Source organism: Dermochelys coriacea, chromosome 14 (assembly GCF_009764565.3).
Source record: "Dermochelys coriacea isolate rDerCor1 chromosome 14, rDerCor1.pri.v4, whole genome shotgun sequence".
Classification (NCBI taxonomy): Eukaryota; Metazoa; Chordata; order Testudines; family Dermochelyidae; genus Dermochelys; species Dermochelys coriacea.
In genome coordinates, this window is record NC_050081.1 from 1,067,063 (window position 1) to 1,089,487 (window position 22,425).

General features: G+C 56.6%; 3 protein-coding genes across 3 annotated transcripts; 2 read left to right on the forward strand and 1 right to left on the reverse strand.

Moving 5' to 3' along the window:
- Positions 1-3,841: 3,841 nt before the first annotated feature.
- SYNGR2 (synaptogyrin 2) lies at positions 3,842-7,838 on the forward strand. The gene is made up of 4 exons (XM_038372663.2): positions 3,842-4,002; positions 5,045-5,282; positions 5,918-6,057; positions 6,269-7,838. Exons 1-4 carry the CDS (start codon positions 3,901-3,903, stop codon positions 6,464-6,466), a joined length of 678 nt encoding a protein of 225 aa, XP_038228591.1. The 5' UTR covers positions 3,842-3,900; the 3' UTR covers positions 6,467-7,838.
- A 1,652-nt stretch (positions 7,839-9,490) lies between these two features.
- TK1 (thymidine kinase 1) lies at positions 9,491-12,784 on the reverse strand. The gene is given in 7 exon segments (XM_038372662.2): positions 9,491-10,453; positions 10,583-10,702; positions 10,782-10,871; positions 11,295-11,388; positions 11,809-11,922; positions 12,563-12,595; positions 12,676-12,784. Coding segments are annotated over 7 exon segments (702 nt in total). The 5' UTR covers positions 12,741-12,784; the 3' UTR covers positions 9,491-10,267.
- An 882-nt stretch (positions 12,785-13,666) lies between these two features.
- AFMID (arylformamidase) lies at positions 13,667-21,005 on the forward strand. The gene is given in 16 exon segments (XM_038371869.2): positions 13,667-14,044; positions 15,400-15,497; positions 16,102-16,133; positions 16,136-16,168; positions 16,171-16,197; positions 16,320-16,342; positions 16,344-16,369; positions 16,635-16,720; positions 16,795-16,867; positions 17,272-17,305; positions 17,307-17,370; positions 17,979-18,057; positions 18,582-18,667; positions 18,670-18,716; positions 20,032-20,136; positions 20,507-21,005. Coding segments are annotated over 16 exon segments (1,221 nt in total). The 5' UTR covers positions 13,667-13,675; the 3' UTR covers positions 20,546-21,005.
- The last annotated feature ends 1,420 nt before the right edge of the window (positions 21,006-22,425 follow it).

Consider the following 22,425-nt stretch of genomic DNA (forward strand, 5'->3'; position numbering starts at 1 on the left):
CACATGGCCCTGAGGCGCTATCAGTAACTCATCAGCCCAGCTGAGGGCTGTTATCACAGCACAAGTAAGTGCAGGACCTGCACCAGGGCCAGGGCTTGTGGTTTGGGCACTTCCCTCGTCCCTGGAAGAGCCCCAGAGCCAGAGCTGACTGAGAGGGATCAGTGTGGGGGCATGGGCAGGGCAGGGCAGGACAGGAGAAAGGGCCATCAGGCCAAGCAGTGAGTCATTTTCTCTTTCAGAAGGAGAGCAGTGAGCGACCCGCCTAGCGGCTGCAGTGACATATCTGGACAGGCTGGGGGGACTTGAGCTCGTGGCCCCTCCTCAGCCATGGCCGAAAATCCTTCCACAGGAAACAACTGGGGAGGAGTCTGAGGGGAAGGTGTGGCAACAGCCCAGCTAGTTCCTGCTGATTTGGGGGTGGAAGGGGCCCTTGGGGAGGCGTGAGCTGGGGCCCTGATGGGACTAGGACAGACCACTGCTCTGTAGCCTGCCGGCCTTGTCCATGAAATAACCTCTCCTTCTGTGCCCCCTGAGGGAGCTCTGCTCCACGAAGGGAAGGCAATGCAGCACGCTCCTCTAGGGGCAGGCCTGGGTGGCAAGCCCTCTCCTGGCACCCGAGGGTAGCGAGTGCACGAGGGAATGGGCCGGGGTCTGGCTTTGTCATGGGTTTTTGGCTGCATGGCTGGCGAAGGGGCCTACAGCGTGGAGGCACAAAGGGTCCTCAGGTGACTTTCCTTCCTCCCCAGGGCTCTGCAGCAATGAGCTGCTCTGGGCTGAGACAAAGGCTGGTCAGCCAGCACAGCTCCATGGGGGAGTGCTCCTCCTCCGAGATCTCCCTGCCGGACATGGTGCGCATGAGGGAGGAGATGCCGCTCAGGGCTCTGTCCTGCTCTATGCAGGAGAAGCGCCTTCTCAGGTCAGGGTCTGACTGCACCAGCTTCACATGGGCTGGGCAGCAGGGTTTAGTCTTCTGCTCGTCAAATGGGGCTAATGCTGCATGTCTCATTGTCCGGTCCAACCCTGGGCAAGGGGGGCCCTAGGGTGAGAGCCCCCCACCTCTGGTCATGGATGGACAAGGGCCTCACCGGCCTTGGACACATCGGGCATGGGGCAGTGGACAGATGGCTGTGGATAGAAATGCCTCGTGGGCATATCTTACAGCAGCTCCTGTTAAACGCTACAGGAACTGAATTCCATCTCCTTCCAGCAGGCAACTGTCCTGCTGGGGTCCTGGAGGTGAGGCCAGCACAAGTCCTAGCAGCGGTTCTGGGAGGGAGTACAGAATCTGGCAGGGATCTGCCAGCTCTGGAAGTCTCTGGATGAGATTGAGGGAAGGGTGGCCTTCTTCAGCACACAGCCTACACCCCTGGGGCTGTGCGGGTGGCAGTTCTAGTATGTACCCCATGGGGCCCCACCCCCCTCTCCCATGAGATCAGAGAGTGCTTGGGGCCAGCGTGTGTGTCAGACTGTAGGGTGAGCTAATCCTGCAGTGTATCCCCAAGACTGCACCCAGCTCTTGGAGAGCTCACAAACCCAAGACAGACCCCATCTCTGCTGAGAATCTCTGCCCTGCTGCTCCTGAGCCACAGCCAGCTCCAGCACCAGGAAGGGAACCACAGTACAGCTGAGCCTGTGGCCATTAGCCTCCTAGATGCCAGGGGCTGGGGGGAGTCAGGGCAGTAGGGAGCAAGTCTCCTCTGGGATAGCTGCAGAAATCCCTTCCTGGCCCAGGCAGAAATCTGCATTTATCAGGTTACTGCCCCAGGCCTTAACTCCTGCTCAGTGTGACACCACAGTGGCTAGGTCAATTGCAAGGACACATGGCTGTGGAGAGAGGGACAGAGGGGGGTGGAATGCCAGAAACTCGCGTCTCCTCCCCTGGGACAGCTGCCTGGATGGATTGTTCTGAGCAGGGATAAGAACATTCTAATGTTCTTCAGAGGGAGTGAACAGAACGGCAATTGTCCAGTGGTCCATCGCCTGTTGCCCAGTCCGAGCTTCTCGCAGGCAGTTGTTTAGGGACACCAAAGCAGGGATTGCATTCCCAACCATCTTGGCTAATAGTCATTGATGGACCTAGCCCCCAGGAATTTAACTAATTATTTCTTTAACCCAGTTACTCTTTTGGCCTTCACAGCATCCTCTGGCAACAGGTTTCCCAGGTTGCCCGTGCCTTGTATGGAGTACTTCCTTTTATTTTGTATAAAACCTGCTGCCTATTCACTGTATTGGGTGACACCTGGCTCTTGTGTTATGTGCAGGGATAAATAACACGTCTTTACTCACTTTTTCCCCACCAGTTACAACTATACAGACTCAATAGTCTCCCCCCCGTCGTCTTTTCTACACTGAACAGTCCCCATCTTTTTACTCCTGCCTCACATGGAAGCTGTTCCATCCTTTTCCAGTTCAAATGTATCTGTTTTGAGATGGGGTGACCAGAACTGTACACAGTATTCAAGATGTGAGTGTACCAGGGATTTATATCGTGGGATTATGATGTTTTCAGTTATATTAGCTCTCCTTTTCCTATGGTTCCTAACGTTGCTCGCTTTTTTGACGGCCGCTGCACATTGAGCGGATGTTTGCAGAGAAAACACATGATGACGTCAAGATCGCTTTCTTACGTGGTAACAGCTAATATAGACCCCATTGTTTTGTCTGCATAGTTGGGATGATGTTTTCCAATGCTCATTACTTTGCATTTATCAACATTGAATTTCATCTGCCATGTTCTTGCCCAGTCACCCAGTTACGTGAGGTCCCTTGGTAATCTTCCCAGTCAGCTTTGGTCTGAACTGTCTTGTGTAATTTTGTATCCTCGCCAAACTTTGCCACCTCACTGTTTACCCATTTTCTAGATTATTTATGAATAAATTAACAACACTGGTCCCAGTACAGATCCTAATGCATCCGATGAAGTGAGCTGTAGCTCACGAAAGCTTATGCTCTAATAAATTTGTTAGTCTCTAAGGTGCCACAAGTACTCCTTTTCTTTTTGCGAATACAGACTAACACGGCTGCTACTCTGAAACTTGGGAGATCCCGTTATTCACCTCTCTCCCCCGTAAAAACTGCCCATGTATTCCTATCCTTTGTTTTCTAGCTTTTAACCAGTTACTGAGAGTCTCTTCCCTCGTACCCCCGGCTGCTTCCTTTGCTTAAGCGCCTTCAGCGAGAGACCTCGTCACAGGCTCTGTGAAAGTCCAGGTACACTAGAGCCACTGGTGGATCACCCTGGTCCACAGTTGTTGACCCCACCGCCACCCAAGAATTCTCGTAGACTGGCGAGGCACGATTTCCCTTTCCAAGAGCCGGCTGGACGCTGCCCCAGCTTGTCCTGCTCGCGGATGCGCCGGGCGCGGTGTCTCCACGACAGGCGTGTGCGGAGGGCTCTGGGGAAGGCGCAGGGCCGGCCACGCATCCTGCAGGACGGGAACAGCAACTCCCTGCCTCCTCTTCTGGACAAGGAAGAAACAGCGACGCTCCAGGAGCCTCCTGCCGCCGCGCCGCGGCTCCCGGTCAGGGCTGGGGCTGGCTGCAGCAGGGGCCGAAACTCCCCCCGCAACCCTCTTTTCCGACCCCGTCCCCCGCCCACCGGAGCCCCGGGCGGCCCTTGGCCACGCGGCCGGGCTGCTCTGCCTGCACCGGGCTTCGGGCCGCTGCCCTGCCGGAGCCTTTCGGGCGGATGGGCGGCGTTTGGCCCCCCGGCCCTTTCCCCCGCGGCGGCAGGGGCCCGGGCGGGCCACGGGGACCCCGCGGCACCTGCCCGGCCACTGGAGAGGAGCCAGGCCGCGCCCCGCCCAGGGCTGCAGCCGGGCCGGGCCCCTCCTCGGGGCGGGGCCGGGGACGCGGCGGCTCAAGCCGGGCGGGGCGGCGGGCTAGGCCGGCGGCGGCAGCATGGAGAGCGGCGGCGCCTACGGAGCGGCCAAGGCCGGCGGCACCTTCGACCTGCTGCGCTTCCTGCAGCGGCCGCAGGTCCTGGTCCGGCTGCTGAGCGCGGTGAGCGGGGCCGGGCCCCCCGAGCCTGCTGCGTGCGGAGCGGGCCGGGGCCGGGAAGGGGGCCGGGGCCGGGGCTCGGGCAGGGGTCGGGGCCCGGGCCCGCCCGTGTCCCCCGGCTGCGCGCCGGGCCCCGTCGGGAGCGGCCGGGTGCGGCAAGTCGCGGGACTTTCTGGTGCTGCGTGTCCGGCCGCGCCGGGGGAAGGGGGCCGGGGCCGGGGCCGGGGCCCTGCTCGGGGCGAGACCTGGGGCCCGGCACCTGCTGGCCGGGCGGCGCCTGGGGGCCTCCAGGTGCGTGGAACAGGCTGCGGAGGAGCCGCCCGCGCCCGCCCTCTGCGGGTGGCCCCGCGGCGGTGCATGGGGCGGGCCGGGAGGAGGGACCTGCGGGGCGCCGTGACTGTCGCTTTGCGGGGGGGTCAGCTGATCGCTTGGGCTCGCCAGCCTCGGGGGGCCGCGGCAGCTGGAGTCGCTGCTGACGAGCATGTGAGGGAGCGACGTGTTGGCCGAGTGCTCTGCTCCCTCTCAGTTCTGTGGATGGGCCCCCCCAGAGGCTGGGGGCGCTCCCCCAATTCAACTGTTGCCTTACCCCCGTGGTGAGGCAGGCCCTGCACGCTCCTAGGCTCGTCCTCTGTTGGTTCTGGCTGCAGCCGGGCACAAGCCAGCCCAGGCACCTTACTGAGGGGTTCGGTACCCTGCTACCATCACTTCCACCTCGACAGGTAAATCGCGAGGTGAGGCCTGGAACCGCCCCGGCCCCTAGTTACGGTTCCCTCATGTAAGGCACATGTGCCAACCCCTGCATGTTTGTGCTGCCCCATTCCAGCACACTGGGGATGCCTGCTCTTGTCTGCTGCATGTGGATCCCCTCTCCCAAGAGGGGGGTAGGAGCATGGATAGCCACTGTGGTAAAAGGGCCATAGCTGCATTGAATGAACTCTCTCCTGGTTTGGAAGGGTGGAGCTGGTGGTTCCAGATCCCCCCAGCTTCCCACCTGCCCTGTGGTTCCTGAACACTGCTCAAGCTGACGCCGGTGCTCCCTCCCCAGGTGTTCTCCCTCATTGTGTTCTCCTGCATCATCGGTGAGGGGTACACCAACCCGCATGAGACCGATCAGCTCCACTGCATCTTCCACCGGAACGAGGATGCCTGCCGCTACGGCGTCGGCGTCGGTGTCCTCGGCTTCCTGGCCTGTGTCGCCTTCTTCACGATCGATATCTACTTTCCCCAGATCAGCAACGCCACTGACCGCAAGTACTTGGTCATGGCAGACTTGGGCTTTTCAGGTAACAGCAGCCATCGGGGTGGGCCTGGCTCTGGCTGGCTGATTCTAAGGCACCCCAAGAAGGGACCATTACAATCCTCTAGTCTGACCTCAGGTATAACGCAGGCCAGAGAACTGCCCCAGACTAATGCCTAAAGCAGAGCAGTTAGAAACGCATCCAGCGTTAGGGCCTTCTCTAATGATCAGCCAATGGCTGCCCTTGTCCAGCTCCTTGGATGGTTGTTTCTTTCAGTGGCCTACCCTGTGCCTGACTAGAGGAGGGTGCTTTGATCTCCTGGCACCGTGCCCAACACGCAGTGCTGAACTTGGGCACTGCTCCTGACTTGCAGACATGCACCCAGCTGGGTGACGCTTTCTGGGCAGCTTGCCAAAGCATAGGGCTTATGGGGCTCTGCACCGAGCCCCCAGGGGCATCAAGCAGCAGTGCTGGGAGGCAGGGCAGTCAGTCAGTGGCCCTGGAGCTAAGAAAATGGAGGCCCTTAGCCAAAAGGTCTGCTGAACAGGCTTTGTTTGGCTCAGCCCTCCCCGCCAGCAGTTGGGTGACATGAAGTCATCAGTGTGGGTCAGGGGATGGGATTGCACCCCAGCAAGGCAGCCGGACCCACCCATTGCTCTCTCTGCCCCTCCCCCCCACAGCACTCTGGACTTTCCTGTGGTTCGTTGGCTTTTGCTTCTTGACCAACCAGTGGGCTATGACGTTGCCGATTGATGTGCATGTGGGGGCTGACTCAGCCCGAGCTGCCATTGCCTTCAGCTTCTTCTCCATCTTCTCCTGGGTGAGTGGCGCTTTCCCAGCCAGCAGATCTCTTCAGGGCTTACCTCTCTTGGGGTGGGGGCTTGAGAGAATCAGGGGCTTGAGCCACATCAATTTGGAATGGGCAGCATCGCTGTGGCCTTCTGCTGCCCCTGCATCCCAGTGTCTGGACCTGCCCTTGTGGCCCTCCTGAGGTGCCTGGCTTTGCTGACTGCTGCTCTGTCTCTTTCTAGGGGTTCCTGATCACCTTTGCTCTCCAGAGGTACAGAATGGGAGTGGAGGACCTTACTAACAGCTACGTTGATCCCACCCCTGACTCTTCGACCCCCTACTCAATTTACCCCAATGTCACTCACAACAACTACCAGCAGCCACCCTTCACCCAGACCGGAGAGACCTCGGAGGGCTACCAGCCCCCACCTGCGTACTGAGCCCTGTGCCACTGGCCACCACCAAAGTGGCCAGCAGGGATAGCTACACAAGTGCAATTCTTCTGAGCGGCAGGGGTTGTATCTTGACTAGGGGTGGGGAGTGGTGGCTGCTTAGTGTGTGAATGTGTGAAGGGCACCAGGGCTTTGGAGTTAGGAGCTCCCTGGCAGAGCCCAAGGACTGAATGTGTGGGGAGGCTGTACATGTGACTTGCTCCTTCCCCACTTAGAGCTGCTTGCTGGCTCTGCCTTCCTGGAAATAGAGTCCTCTCTGAGTGGGGGTGGGGCTTCCCTCTTGTTCATTGTGGTGACTGCTGAGTACAAACCTGCTGCATCCATGCAGTGGGGACCCCTTCCTCTTCAGGAGGGGATTTTTGTCCCTAAGGCTTGACCCTAGCCCCTCCCCAGCTGTGACAGAGCGTGGGCAATTCGGTTCTTTCCTCTTGTGTTCAAGACAGTGTGGTGAATTTTAAATACCCCGAAACCTTGCCTGTGGCTACATCATTGTAACTTCAGCTCTAGCCCTGGTGCCTTTACTAACCCTGCTGGCTCAGATTCCCCAAAGTGCCATCTCACTTTTGTATCAGGTATCTTAGTCCCCAACTGCCATTGTGCTTGGCAGAGCTGGGGGGGGTTCAGTGCCTGGGCCAGCAGTTCTGCTTCTGTGCTGGGTCATGGGGTGTGGAAGGGGTTCCTATGCTGCCTTCCATTGCTGCTGCTGGGTGAGCTTGGTGCCAAAGTGCAGGACTAAACTTTTTGTAAACTGATTTGTATATAAAGCTTTTGAGTTTCACTATTAAGTTGGGGGCAGTGCCTTGCCCCTCCCCCCAGCAATCTAACAGGTTCTGGATTGGGGAGGGTCTGATCTTTGGGTACCACATGCAATGATGAGATGGCCCAGATTAGGAGCCACAGTAATACTGTTGGTCAGCTCTCTAACTGCTGCTGAAACAGCCTCTGAGACTGACTTGGCTGTGGGGCCTAAGCAGCACTGATCTATCCCCCAAGCACAACACCTTCCTGCTCACCCCAGGCTGGGAGGGTAGATCTGGACTCTGGGAGAAGCTATGCTGTGTGCAGAGCACAGCCTAGTGCTGTCTGCTCACACCCACCCAGCAGCTAGCTCTCCCAGGGGGCCAGGCTTCAGACTTCTGCCTCTGAAGCAGCTGTTCTTCCGGGTATACACACCCTGTCTTGCTTTTGCTGGTGTGTAAATAGGCTCAGGTTGTTGCTTCCCAAGTGCACCTGTTCTGGGAAGCTGTTTCTGACAGTCATACAGGGTAGATGAGTTGCAGCACCAGCTACCAGCACACAACTGATGTTCTAAATGCTCATTTATCACTGGTAGAAGATGGAATAAAGTCTTTTTCACTTACAGGTGCTGACTTTCTGGGGAGCTCTAAAGGGGGGAGGGGTAATGTGGGCTTTCCTTCTGCTGGGGAGAGGCCTCAGTTCACCCTTTGCCTGTCCAGGATGTTTCTGCCTAAGGGGGTGGGCTTCCTCACCCCCAGGATAGGATAGGAAATGCAGCTCTTCCCCTCCCATCACACTCTGTCTAGAGCAAGTCACAGTCCAGAAGAGCCAAGAAATGCATAATCATTGCACATGCCTGTTTTTAGCACAGCTCAAGTGCCATCCCCTGCTCCTGCAGGGGTAGTAGAGCCTTTATCCACCCAGGCAGTTCCTACAAAGAAGCCCCATGACAGAGCTTCCAGCACATGCCCTCTGTCAGCAGAGGACCAGTACAGCTGCCCCTAGAAGGCAGAGAAGAGGCTTCAGCAAGAGTAGTGTGAATGTTTGGCATTAATACACATTACACAGAGTTTCATTTATTTAATTTAAAACTCACCCCTGCACTAAACAGACCCACTGAAACATTAGGCAGCTGCCTACACCAAGGGATGAGCTCCCCCACCAAGGCTAATGCTGCAGCCTTAACATTAAACCTCCCCCTTTCAGTAAGCAGCTCTGAAGAATTCCTGCTCAGTTCTAGACAAAGCTTGTTGTGTCTCTCCCCCCCCCCCCCAGCCGCAATAGAAGTATTTAAAATCAACAGCCATACTACACCTGGCAGGTGAGCTTAATAAAGATAGCCTGGAAGCAGCAAGCTTGACCATCTTTGGATTGGGATAAATGCAGCTGCTCTAAGGGGTGAGGGTAAGGGGCTGAGGAGAACTTCCTGGTGCCAGGCCAGAGGTTAACAGAGGGCCTTGTGTCACAAAACAGCAAGCCTGGGCTGCAGGAAAGGCAGGTTAGAGCAGCTGGCTCATTCTCCAAGGAAGGGAAGGGCTGCGAGGGCCTAGCAATTATCAAAATGCTTTAGCCAACAAGCTGTTATGGCAGTGAGGAAGCAGCTGGGTATGACCCCCAAGCCCTATAGAGAAAGGGAAAAATGATCTGCTAAGAACACAGGAAGAAATTTATGTCAAGCAGCAGGGCACTGAGGTTCCAAAGTGGAGACAGTGTTACCTTCTAGAGACCCTCACTTAAAAATCTGGTTCTTGGGACAGCACAGACCCATCCCTCTGGGAGATTAAAAACAGTGCTCAGAAGTAGGTTTCAGATTTACTACACAATAAGGGGTGGGGCACTCACCAGCAACACTATTCAAAAACTATTCACTAATCATTAGTCCATCTACTAGAGAGATCGAGCACATCTTTTTGATCAGGACACAAGGCGTTTAGACCTAATGTCTGCAAACCCTTCTTGGGCAAGCAAGCAGCTGTGCACAGTGATATTAGCAGAACTAGACTCCACTGAAGCAGAGGGTGCCCTTTAACATCAGCCCCACCTCCACCTCACCAGAGCATTGTTTTCAGTTAGTCTGTGTTAAGAGCTTAGTCACCTTTCAGCCTCAGGGTCCATTCTCCACCCTTATTAGGGTGGACACAGGAAGGAGCAGATGCTCACTCCTTGAGTTAGTACAGCTGAAACTAAAAACCAAACCCTAAAAGTCAACACATCAAGGCCACCTCCACTGCTGGGAACAGGAGAGGAAGACAGCAGTAAAAAGCCTTGGAATGGAACAGCCCTGATTTAGAGCAACTCAGTGTAGTCTGAGCAAGTATAATTGGAGAAACCAACTTAAATTGGACAGACACTGAATGCAATGTGGGGGGGAAACTAATTACAATTGCCTGCCAGGGGGGTGGAGGCAGCTGCACATAAGCATTGTTAGAGGGGAAATTGATGTTCAGAGGGAAGATAATGGCTGGGGTGTAGTGATAGCAGGAGAAGACACTTGTATGGATGGGAGGTCTGAGGCCATGTACCTTAGAATGGAGTAAGAGGCAATATAATGAAGGAGCTAAAGCAATGGAGGTCCTCCTGTCCCAGTGTCATCTAGGAACAGGGTATCCCTAGGCAACAAAACAGGCAAAGTCCTTAAGAAAACAAGCAAAAGCCAGCAACAGTGTCAGGGAGGGAGGTCAAAAGTCCTAAAGAGGGGTTACCATGAGTTGGGAGAATAGTCATTACTCAGAAGCCTGGACAGATGGTATATTGGAAGTCCCACACTGAGGCACAAGGGCCTGTTGCAGTGTGACTCAGTAAGTGCCTCCAATTTCTTGCGCACATTCCATGGCAGAGGACTTTCCCATTGGCTGCTTGCCTGACTCCTGTTTGTCATGGTTTTCCCCTTTTGTCCCTTCTACGTGGGCCTGGTTCTTTGTAGCTCAGCACACACAAGCAGCAGTTAGGTTTGGCAGGTAGCATTGGGAGGCCATGACACAGCTCCGGGCTGAACAGAGGGGAAGCAAGCTTTAAAGAAGCCCCAAAGTTGTAGTATTTAGCCTCCCCTGCTCAGTTTGCTGGGCTCCACTGCATCTGTCGGGAGGCCAGGACCTTTCGGGAGGCTATGACATCCACCTGTTTGGCCCCCACAGGCAGGTTCTCCTTGTTTTCTGGCCCAACCTGCTGAGGTCGCTTCCTGAAGTAGCAGACACGGCAGACTGAGTGATACTTGTCTGACCCTCCAATGACTTCAACCTGGCAGGAGAGTGTAGGTTAGAAAGGGATGCTCTTTCCTCCTGTATAAACACACCATGGGCAGGTCATTTCACCTCACAGGTGCCTTCAAGGCCCTGTTACAATGGTCTTTGTTCCCTTGAATCTTACCTCCCTCTCAGCTCCCAGCCTCTTTGTGTATGAAGCCTCCCGGTAACACTCCATGCACACAGCATTCAGCTTCACTACACTCTCTGCCAAGGGGGACCAGGTTCAGGATGCTCCAAATGCCTGCAGCAAAGAGACAGGCTATTTGGTACAGGGATAAGAACTCAGAAGAATCCAGTTACCTACTGCTGAAAGAAATTACCTTCCTCTGGAAGGTCCCATCAAGGGCAGCAACTATGACCGTCTTCCCTGCATTGGCCATTGCCTCACAGAACTCCACAATGTCTGGGAACTAGACAGGGCATAAAGAGGACAGCTTCAGCAAGGAGCGTGCAGAGGAAGGCGTATGGGCAGCTTCAAGCACTGCAGATAGCCTTGAATTCAGAAGTGTCTCCACAACGCAGGACAGGGCACCAGCTAGGGAGCTACAGCAGCATTACCTGAGCAAAGGGGGCAAGGAGAGTCTTCACAGTTCAGACTAAACACAGTAGGTTTAGCTGCCCACCATACCCATACCAAGGCTATGAGGAGGGATGGCACTAGACCACACAAATGTGGCTGGACAAGAACTCTGCACAAGACCATTTTGCCAGTTAACATGGCAGATCTAAGTTTTTTCTCTGCACTTCCCATCCTATATAGCATGGGGTCCATTCAAGGCAAATTTGCTGGTTATTGGACAGGAGACAATAGCAGACAAGCAATGAGAACTTACAAACTGGCCTTCATCAATACCAATCACAGCTGAAGCAAGCGCCTCCTGGTGCACATCTTTGAGATAACAGGCTGAAAGAGCCTCCATGGTATTCCTGCAAGGAAGAATCAGCACATGGGTGAGTGATTGGTCAACCATATAGGAGGGAGCTATTAAAAACAAGGGCTCAAGCACAGCTGTTTTGAGACAGATCATCATTCCTGGGCTAAAAGCTGTGCCACTTATACATGGTGCAGTTGCCAACCAGCCAGCTGTAAAAAACCACACCCCATAGCACAGCCAGACAACAGCTAGCTGAAAGCAGCATTCTAGCCAGGGGCATGGGCTGCAGAGTCATGCCTAGACACACCATCGAAGGCAAGGCCAATGGACCTCACAGAACAAAGGAGACAACTTCAAGCTTGTAAACCAAGTTCTCTATAGTTTCCCTTATTGGAAGCAAACAAAGTCAAGCAGCAGCACTCAGACGATTATCCTCCCTGCAAACGGGGTAATATCCCTGACAGCAGCTCACCTGTCATGCGTGGAGACCCCATTCGTGCAGTAACGAGTGTCCTTGGAGTACTTTATCACAAGGCATTTGTACTGTGCAATCTGGAATCTGCGGACCCGGCGCATGAGTTCTGTGCTACAAGATAGTCACAATTAACCACAGCGTGCAGAAGGGCTAGCACATGTGTGGGAATAGACATTATCCCCAGGATCGTCCCACAGTCCATTAGTGGCAGCGCACCAGCACAAGACTGCAAGGTCTAGCCTCCCAAACCCATACTGGGAGCCAAGGGGACAACCCTGGGCACCCCAGGAGGGGCCCTTAGGCCCCTGCTGCCGTCAGCCTATCTGGGTAAGAGCAGCGCAGAGTCTCAGCCCAGTAAGGGGACTGGTCTGCTCGTCACTGACACCCCGCAAACCAGTAGGAGCAGCTCGAGCGCTAGTAACCCCCACTTGTGCCCCGAGGGGAGCCCCCCTTGCTGAGCCCCAGCAGAGGCTCGGGTGGCCAGCTCAGTGCAAGGGATTGGAGAGGCCGGTCCCCCCGGGCTGCAGGGTCCCCCCGGGCTGCAGGGTCCCCCCGGGTCGGGCAGCGCCCTGTAGCCGGACAGGGGGCTTGGCCCGGCAGCTGCGCCCCGAGAGAGCGGGGCTGGGGCAGCAGCCAGGACCCAGAGCAGCTCCCCCGCCTGACGGGGACGGCTCCGGCCGCATGAGGCCCCTGGTGTGAGGGGACCCCCAGACCCCCCCAAAACCCGGCGGGCACCCCACGGCCCCAGTACCTTTTCCCGGAGAACATGGGCCCGAAAATCACCGGCAGAGACAGGAAACACGGGGTGAGACCAGGCGGGGCACCCGCGGGCCCGAACCAGCCCCCCGCCCCCGAGCACCCACCTGGATCTGGCCACGCGCCTTGGCGGGCGAGCCGGGCTGCACCCCGGGCACGTTGAGGCAGCTCATCCCGCCGGCGCCCTGGGAACGAGCAGGCGCGCGCGCTCCGCTCCCTTAAACACCGCCCGCACTGACCAATCAGGAGAGTCCCCGCCCCTTCCGCTCCCCTCGGCGGCCAATGAGGGCCAGGGCGGGAAATTTCACCCAAGCACCAGATGCGGAGGTGGGTTACAGGAAGAGCATGTCCCGGTGCATGATGGGAAAGAGATTGGTACCCCCCCACTGCCCCCCGGGATCCCAGCCCCGGACCCCCCCAGGATCCCCTCGGTTCCCCCCAGGATCCCAGCCCCGGACCCCCCAAAGTCCCCCCACCCCAAGATCCCTGGTCCTGAGATGCTCTGTTCCTAGCAAAAAGAAGAGGAGGACTGGTGGCCCCTTAGAGACGAACACATTTATTAGAGCATAAGCTTTCGTGAGCTACCGCTCACTGCATCGGATGCATCTGTTCCTAGTGGAGCCTCGCAACCAGACTCGCTGTACCTGTACCCGGGGGGGTGGAAAAGAGCCGAGGTCCCTGGGTGTGACTGGCACCAAGTCACCGCAAGGCGCAGGAGGGGCGGGGTGCAGGGATCGGGCTGGGGGGCGGAGGAGGGGGGCAGGGATCGGGCTCGGGGGACAGGGGTGGGGGGCAGGGATCGGGCTGGGGGGCGGAGGGGGGCAGGGATCGGGCTGGGGGACAGGGGTGGGGGGCAGGGATCGGGCTGGGGGGCGGAGGAGGGGGGCAGGGATCGGGATGGGGGGCAGGGATCGGGCTGGGGGGCGGAGGAGGGGGGCAGGGATCGGGCTGGGGGACAGGGGTGGGGGGGCGGGGTTGATACAAACCAAGTAGAAGGAACGAGGTCTTGTTATTTGGCACTTAGCCTCTCTGGGGGCGGGGGGTCCCGCCAGCTTGTCTACACTGGCCGCAGGGGAGCTGCCCAAAGGGGTCAGGCTGGGCCAGTCTCATGTGTCCGGAGAGCAGCCGGGGGACCGATACCGGGACCACGGAGGACAACGATGTAATAACCTGCCTACGGGGAAGTTTCTTCCTGCCCCGGCTGCTCCGCAATCCGAGCTGGGGACCGGGAGCTCGGGGGAAGAAGGGGGCAGGGCAGGCGCCAGTTAGTGAGTCCCGCAGCACCTTCCTGATCCTGGCACTTCGCGGGCCGGCTTGGGGGTGTCCCCCAATCCCTCCGCCCTCTGAGCAGCCAATGGGGACCAGGCCAGCCCCCCGACACGCCTTGATTTGCGCTGGTGCCATGCAGAGAAACACCCCCTGTGCAGGTCGCAGCCTGAGCCTGGCCATGGGGAAATGGCAAGAAATGACAAAGGAGGTAAGGGGAGGTGGAACGACTGGGGGAAGGCTGCGGACTAGAGGATCCTGGAGGAGGAGGAGGGGTAATTAAGAGCGACTTTGTCTTTGTGACTTCTTGTCCCTTACTCTCAGGACATGGAGATCAAAGTCCAGGGAGCCTCATTTGGGAACAGCTCCGTTATTATCTTGGGGACTGACCCTACTGGTGGTGTATAACCTTCTCCTCCCAGCTCTGCCAGTGCCCCTCAGTCCCAGCCTGCAACTCCCTGGTTCCTGTTATTCCAGCCCTAGGCTCCCTCTCTCTCACCTCTTCCGATGTCTCTCAATCCCAAACCCCCCGGTGCCCCTGCCATTCCAGCCCTGGGCCCCCACCACACATAGAGTTCTACCAATGCCCCTGTCATGGGTCCCCAGGGGCGATGCTCTGGAGCTGCTCCCTACGAAGCCAGGCAGGACTCTGGGGAAGTCTCCTCTCTGGAGCAGCCTGTCTGCAGGACACACAGCTCCCCCGGCTCCCCCTTCCTGGGTCCTGACCTCAGAACATCCAGCATCCTCTGCCCCTCCGTGCGCTTCCCACAGCGAGTCCGCCCAGGTGGGGTCCTGGGGAAGCCAGAGGGTCCTGCCCCCCAACTTCGCAGTCAGACGTACTCTCAGCCAGCTAGTGAAACAGAGGTTTATTAGACGACAGGAAAACAGTCTAACACAGAGCTTGTAGGTACAGAGAACAGGACCCCTCAGCCGGTCCATTTTGGGGGCAGTGAGCCAGACAACCCTGTCTGCACTTAACTCCTCGTCCCCAGTCAGCCCCAAACTGTCTCACCCTCCAGCCCCTGCTCCTCTGGGCTTTGTCCCTTTCCCGGGCCAGGAGGTCACCTGATTCCTTTTTTCTCCAACCCTTTATCTCTCACCTCACAGGGGGAAAGGGCCTAGACCATCAGCTGCCAGGAGACAGAGGTCGGCCATTTATGTACACTGGCCCTTTGCTCTGCAACAATTACACCCCTTATCCCATCACCTAGAGACTTAAGAAATGCATAGGGGAAACTGAGGCACCCCTACCGTACTCAGAGGAAACATTAAGAACAGTCCCTTTTGTCACAGCCCCTCAATCCTGACCCACAGTCCCCTGTTATTCTAGCCTGAACGCTAGTTTACAGGCTCACCTCACACAACAATAGCTGGAGATTTTTAATGCTGGGAGCCAATTACACATTCTGTTTGCCTTTGCTCTGGGTGGCTCCTGCTCTGTCCTTCTCTCCAATCCCAGAAACACCAGCTTTGTAGGACCAGAAACTCATTTGCAGGCAAGAAGATAAAAATCTAGCTGTGCTGGCCCCATTGTGTGTGTCTGGATTTGTGGTGTGTTCCCTGCAGGAGCTAGAGAAGCAGTATGCCCCGAGCCGGTGGTCTCACCGCATGGACAAGGAGGCTGTGATAGAGGCCCATGTCAGGGAGATGACTGAAGGTAAAGGGCCAGCAGGCAGACGGTTTTGCCAGGGGACAAGCTTCCCACAGAGCAAAGGGTGGAGAAATGGATGCGGATGTGACACATGCTGTGCAGAGAAAGCATCTCCGATGCAGAGTAGTGTATAGGACTGCTGAGAGCGGGGGCATTGGCAGGTTACTAGGTGAGCTTCCAGCCCCAGACTTGCCCCTGTGCTGGGCCCACTCGCTCTGCCTGCTCTATTGTTTGATGATGCTTGTGCTTGGATTCTGTGAGACAAATCCAAAGACAGCCCCAACCCCAAAGAGCTGGCAAAGACAAGAAAGAGACCCCCATGGCAGGACCCACTAGGCCACCCAAACAGGGTGACTTGGGGGCCTTTGTTTGTAAATTACCAACCCCCTTGTGGGCCCCACAGAAGCAGGTGGGGATTTAAGAGGGCTTGGACTGCAGGGTGGTGGCTGGCAAAGGGGGATGCAGTGCCGGAGAGCTGCAGAAACAGACAGGCTCCCAGATCAGAGCTGAGAGATGGAGAGTCTGGGAGCCAGGGAGGGGTGAGGGGGCTGCTTGCCTGGTGCACCATGGAGCAGCCAGTGTATTTAGTTTGTCCTTCGTTCCGCTCACAGGCACAGGAGGGCCCAGGCCACCATGCAGACCCTGCTACATGTCCTTACGGGGGTAGTGATGGGGAGAAACTGGACATTACTTACCCACAGATCCTTCTGGAGGTAAATGAGGAGAGGCGGGTGAGCGGATGAAAGCAAGAGGAGCTGGGAGAACAGGGAGGGGGGAAGTGGAGGGAACATGCAGCATGCCTTGCTGCCAGGTTACCCTTTGTTGTTCCTTGCAGCTTTCCCACTCGTCCTGTACATCCCACGGTGGATACTGGCAGTTTTTAAGGTGAGGCAAGTCCTTTTCAGGGAGTTATTTGTGGGCGGGGGAACCTGTGTGAGTGGGTCAGGCCTAGCCCCAGAACTTCCTCCTCAGGAGTAAAAAGAGTTGGAGCTAGGCCTGTCCTGGGTGCTGCAGGTCCAACAGGCAGATAATCTGCCCCCCCTTGGAACTTCTCTGTGGCTGGTCTCGAGAGGTGCTTTGGGTACAGGGGAGCTGCTTGGCTACATCCCAGCAGTTGAGCATGTGACTCACCAGGGTTTCTCTTCCCCAGTAAGGAGCTGTCAGGCTTTATAGCGCCCCCTCTGGTGACACAGGGCATTGCGGTGGTGGCGGTTGGATATGATGTGGCTCCGAAAGGTAAGGGGTGCCAGAAGTGGGAACAGCATCTCCTCGGCCCTGTGGCCCCTCCTCACTTTATGCTCTCTGCCTAGGCCACCTGGATGTGATGGTGGCGCAGGTGCGGCGCAGTGTGGCCTTCATTGTGCAGCAGTATTCAAAGATCAGGTAGGGCAGCGTATAGCTCCTGGGCACTCGTTCTGCTGTCCCTGCCAACCCTGCAGGGCCCATGGCAGGAGCAGGCCACATCAAGGCAATCATGCTGAAGGCATTTCGCACAGCATTATAGAACTGTGGTATGAGGTACATGTGGATGGACCCTGAGAGATAGGAGTCTGGAGACACGCACGACAGTACTCTCCTCTCGGTGGGTGGTGGGGGACTGGAGCAGATGGAGAAACTAATCCAGCTTTTCTGACCCACTGCTAGGAATGTTGACACGTCATACTCTGACTCTGTCAGGCTGTGCAGACTCCTCCATTCCAAAGGGGAGCCCCACAGCTGGATGCGCAGACACCAGTCCCCCTACCTCCCTGCTCACAGCTCCTTCTGTCTTCCCTTGCCCTGTCTAGCGGAGTTTACCTGTGTGGACACTCAGCAGGGGCTTCACCTGGCAGCCATGGTGCTCTCAACTGACTGGGAGGAGTATGGAGTGACACCAGACATAAAAGGTAGTGCCTGGTTTCCCCAGGGACCCTCACCCCCCCGTGCTCCATGCCCCATAAGCAGGGTTTGCTCCTTTGATGGGCCCATTGAGCCATGATGCATTACACCCCTTCCACTCCAGCCACGTGGCTCTGTTCTGCTGAGATGGGAAGAGAGCAGGGTGTATCCGTGTTCCAAAGCTGCAGATAATGCAATGGACTCTGCCTAGCAACCTCTTTTGCCCAGGTCTGTAGTGTGGTAGCATCGAGTGGCCAGGGCCCATATTGTCAGGCAGTGTACGAACATGTAATTGATTGTCTCCACCCCAAGAATCTTTCTGTTTATGTGTGAAACTGGAGACCAAATGGGGATACAACAAACAGACAGTGGCAGCACGAGGGAACCACAGTGTGTCTCTGTCTCCAAGCTCCCGTCCCAGGGTGCCATCTCTCCCTCCAGGTCTGAATGCGCAGTGCCTTCCAGAGCATGCTTACTGGCGCAGCCCTGCCATGGCCTTCAGGGCCCTAAGCAGTGACCTGGAAAACCGTGGAGAGATACAGGCCCAGAGAGGAAATTCCCCCTGTGCTGGGGAGTGAGGCAGGCCTCACACAGATTAGGGTGTTTTATTTTCCAGGAGCTTTTCTGGTGAGTGGAGTCTACGACCTTGAACCCATCACGCACACCTCCGTGAACAACCTGCTCCATATAAGCCGGTGAGCGCCCTGGGGTCCAGAGCTAGCACACCCTCCACAGAGACAGCCATGAACTCACAATCAGGAACACACAGACAGCTTGCCCCTGCCTGCATGCCCCTTTGTTCCTGTACCCCCTGCCTATGGGTGTGCACCATATCTATGCAGCAGTCATGCATTCCCCTGCTCCAAGCACATGCGCACACTGTGCCAGTACAGCCTGCTCCCGCCTCCGTTCTAATACTTGGGCAATACACTGCAGTCCGTGGACATAAACCTGGGTACATGCACACGCCCTTGTAGGCACAGGCTGTGCATACCCTGCTCCTGCCTACACCTCCTGGGTGTGCAAACTCAGTCCCTTCCCAGGCACACCCAGGCAGTAAGGTATGTGGTGTGCAGTGTGAACATGAAGACTGGCTTCCCCTGTGCCCAGAGGAAAGTTCCTCCCACCATAGCGGGCTGACAGGCTGTGCTTGCTGCTCCCCAGCCCTGTTCTCCCCAGTGGGTCTGACTGCTCTGCAGTGACGCTATGTTCTACCCAGGGAGGTCAGCCGGAGGAACAGCCCCATCCTGTGCGTGACAGCAGCAAAGCCTGCCAGGAAGGCCTGTGAGGTGCTGATCGCTGTTGCCCACACGACTCACCAGAATTCCACAGACAATCCCAAGAGTATTTCCAGGTGCTGCTCCCAGCAGCCCCATCATCTTACTGTTTCACGCGTGTGTGTGTGCATCTGCGGGCACACGAGGGGAAGTCAGCGGCATGACCCCAGCCCAATTCAGTAGACTCTTTCCACCCTCGCTTGAAGGTGTCCCAGAATATTAGAGACACAAGGTCTGAGATAATATCTTTTATGGGACCAACTTCTGTTGGTGAGTAGACCAGACCTGAAGAAGAGCTCTGTGTAGCTCAGGCGCTTGTCTCTCTCCCCGGCAGAAGGTGGTCCCCTAAAAGATATTACCTCACCTACCTTGTTTCTCATTGCACCCTTGCTACATGGCACCCAGCTGGAAACCTCTCTGGGGCCTCCAGTCCCTAAGGAGCTGGGGATTTGGCTATGTCCTGATTGGTCACTTTCTGCACCCCTAGATTTTCCCTAAAGGTCTGGGCGATGGGGTGGAGAAACACTGGCTGGCAAGGGCAGGATGGCTTTGGCAAACTACTTTGGACACAAGTAGTTACTAGTTGGACTGGCCCTGGCCTGAGGCTGGAGCCCTTGAGGTAACCACTAGTGGGCGGCAGCTTAAGCCAGGAGTTCCAGATACAGGGAGAAGGCCTCTAGCCTGGGCTGGTGGTAGCCTAGGCGGAGCTACCCAGGGGCAGCCAGAGCAGAGAGGGGATTTGTTCAGCTCAGACAGCTGTGTTGGCTCCCAGGGCATTTGCTTTCCATCCCTTCCTTTAGTGGGGGTGGCTGCCTGAAAGAGGTGCACTTTGCAGGCTGTCCCACTTCAGGCCTGGCTTTCCTTCCAGCTTATAAGCTAAGCAGGTTCTGGCGGGGCCAATGCTTGGATGGGAGGCTGCAAGAGCTGGAGCAGGCAGCGAGCAACCTGATTCGGGAGGGTGGTGGGATGCTCTGTTCTGTCATCTGCCTCTTGGAGAACGGCCTAGAATGACTCTCATGCAGGAGGGAGACCCATTGCCTAGTGCTGCCTGGCCCCCTTCAGCCTCCCATCCAAGCGATGACTCAGCGTAGCTCACAGGGGATAGAGGCATATAACAGGAGACTGCCTCTCCCACGGCGTGAGGGATCCAGCAGAGAGAAGAACTCCCTGGGGTTGGTTTGGGTGGGGGGCTAGTTTCTGTGATGGGCCTGTTTGTTCAGGGAGAGGATGCCCACTCCCTGCTGGGTGGCATTTGCTCCAGTTGGGAGCTCTTGGGGCAGGGCTGCTGCTTCCTCCCATCTCCCTCACCCTGGTGCCTGGCTCCTGTGTGGAGTAGCAGCCACCTCCTCCCTGAAGTGCCTGGTCTTTCTCGCTGCTGTGTCTTCTCTCCAGGCCTTGCGCTCAGCTGGCTGGAGAGTCTCTCTGCTGGACATTGCTGACACCAGATACTTTGACGTCATTGAGAAAGGTTATCACCATGGGGGGCTATATCCTGACTCAGTAAGGAGATAGGTAGGCTCCCTGTGGGCATTAGGGCCCCCAGAGCTCTTGTAGGCTTGGCTCGGGCTTGGAGACTACCAGCCAAGATCAGCTTGGGTGATGGGGAAGATGCCTCCTAGACCTATTGCCACCTGGCGATTCTGATGCTGGTCTGTGCCTCAGCTGTGTCAGCTGTGGGCGAGGTGCAGAGCCTGGTTGGCTGGGCAGGGCTCTGTTCATTAGCAAGGCTGGCCAGTGTGTGACAAAGAGCAAGCGGTGGATCAGTGTGGGGGGGACTGGGCGCTCGTCTCTCCTGCTCACAGACACTGTGCTGCAGCGAGCAAGGCCCAGCCGCCTGTTGTTTACAGGATTCTTGTTCCTTAACATTTCAGGTGATTTTGAACATGATTTCAAGAGCATGATTTGAAAGTGATGGGAGCAAAATGGAGGCTGCAAACCACAGTCCCACTGACAATCAGTCACTGCCTCGTCCCCGTCTGATGCTTCCTTTTCCTGGGACAAGACTAGCATCTCCCTTGTGCAGCCCTGTCAAAAGTGCCCCGGCTGCTTGGGACAGACATTTGCCTTTTCTGCCCCTCCCTGACTCTCTACTTCCAGTTCTGTGCAATCCCTGGTGCTGGCTGGAACAGAGGAGGACCAACAAAAGTGGGGCCTATTAGAATATTCTCAATGGGGCCAGTGGTTCTTGTGCCAGGTTTGCTGGGCACATCACCCTTGTCACACGGGCTGACACCTGGCTGCAGCATACTGGCCAGACAGTCCAGTGGGGCTCTCCCCGGCTGTCTGGCTCCACTGTGCATTTGCCCCCTCACAATTTCCATGGAACTGGTTCTTGTGAATATTAAATAAAATCTGAACATAAATAATAGCTGCTGCTTTCATATAAACCTCTCTCTGGGGAAATGGCCTTGTAATAAATCATGAGTTCAGGCAAGACACTATTACTGTATAAATCAACTGCGCCTTCTCCTCCAAAACCACAGAGCTCTAGCAGCTGAGCTAAAAGAGATTTCCCATAGCTGGCAGCAGTAGTAGAACCCTTATCCAGTACTGTACATGAGGTCTAGCCATTAGGTAACTGCCCACAGAGCACCAGGTCAAGTCCCCTCTGTGCTGCTGCAGCAGAGCAAAGGAGACTTAAAGCTGCACTGAAATGGCCACTGGGGATTTCCTGAGCTTATGGCAAAGTTGGTATAGCCGACTGTGTCGCCTGCTTCTCGCCTCGGGTCCCCCTCCCCCCTGCCTTGCATAGAATATGGGAGGGGTGGGGCTGGCATGTGCTGTGCTCCAGTGATCTGGCCAGAGGGGATTATTTCATCTGGTATAGGCACCGTGGGGCTGTTCTAACTTGCTCCAGGGACCAAACCAGCTCCTGTTGCTTCCTGGTAGAAAGGTGAATAATGTTACCTTTGCCCCCTCTCTTCTCAGGTGAGCTGAGTGAAGCCTCGGTGCATGTAGTTCACAGTATATTAGAGCCTGCTCTGGTCAGAGTGGGGGTACTGGTACCCCACAGTCCCACAACTGGCTGTTTGGTTTGGTTTACCCACACCTGCGTGGGGCTCCAGCTGAGTGCAGTGCTTCTCCTGCTGGCTGGGGAGCCTAATGGCACCACTTTCCTGACAATCACTGGCAGTTTCACCATGAGGACTGTTTGATTCCCTGATGACAGGGGGCCATGGCAGAGCAGGGGAGTTTGTGTGGCTAGGGCTCTGTCCCTGGGCAGAGTGAACTTTGTCCTCCTGACTCTGCTGTCCCACAGTGCCTTGTACTACTGCCCACGTCAGCCTGGCTACATCCATCGCTCCCCCTGGAATTAGTACTGCCCCGGCCAGAATGTGTCAACCCATCTCCTCTGTGGGTAAATGCCCCCTTTGCCCCAATGCACCCTCAACACTGACCCCTTGACTGTCCACCCCTGGGGGTCTAACATCCCTCAGTGCCTGCCCCCAGCAGCCCATGGCTAGTTTCTCTATAATGTATTGTTCACGCACAGGCTCTATCCCCTGGAACAGCCCCAATGGGGAGGAGCAAATGGGCCTTGACAAAGACCAGAGGACAACATTGCCCAGGCTACCGTGCATAGCTGCTCCCAGCAACCCCCGAAGTGCTCTGTCCCTCCTGCCTCCATGACTGCACAGGGCCTGAGAGCGCTGCCTGTGGTTTTGCCTGCCCCCCTTCATCCCTCCCTCCTGTTCTGGTCATGGGGCAGGAGAGACTGGGCCCACCCCCTGTGTGGTATCCTACCCGCCTGTGGGGACCCTGTGAGGAAGCGGGTCTGTTCTTAAT

Bases quoted from the DNA above. Each gene is read 5' to 3' on its own strand.
- SYNGR2 (XM_038372663.2), top strand. From the start codon at position 3,901: ATGGAGAGCGGCGGCGCCTACGGAGCGGCCAAGGCCGGCGGCACCTTC. The intron at 5,283-5,917 runs GTAACAGCAGCC...TCCCCCCCACAG, and splicing joins GGCAGACTTGGGCTTTTCAG to CACTCTGGACTTTCCTGTGG. The intron at 6,058-6,268 runs GTGAGTGGCGCT...GTCTCTTTCTAG, and splicing joins TCTTCTCCATCTTCTCCTGG to GGGTTCCTGATCACCTTTGC.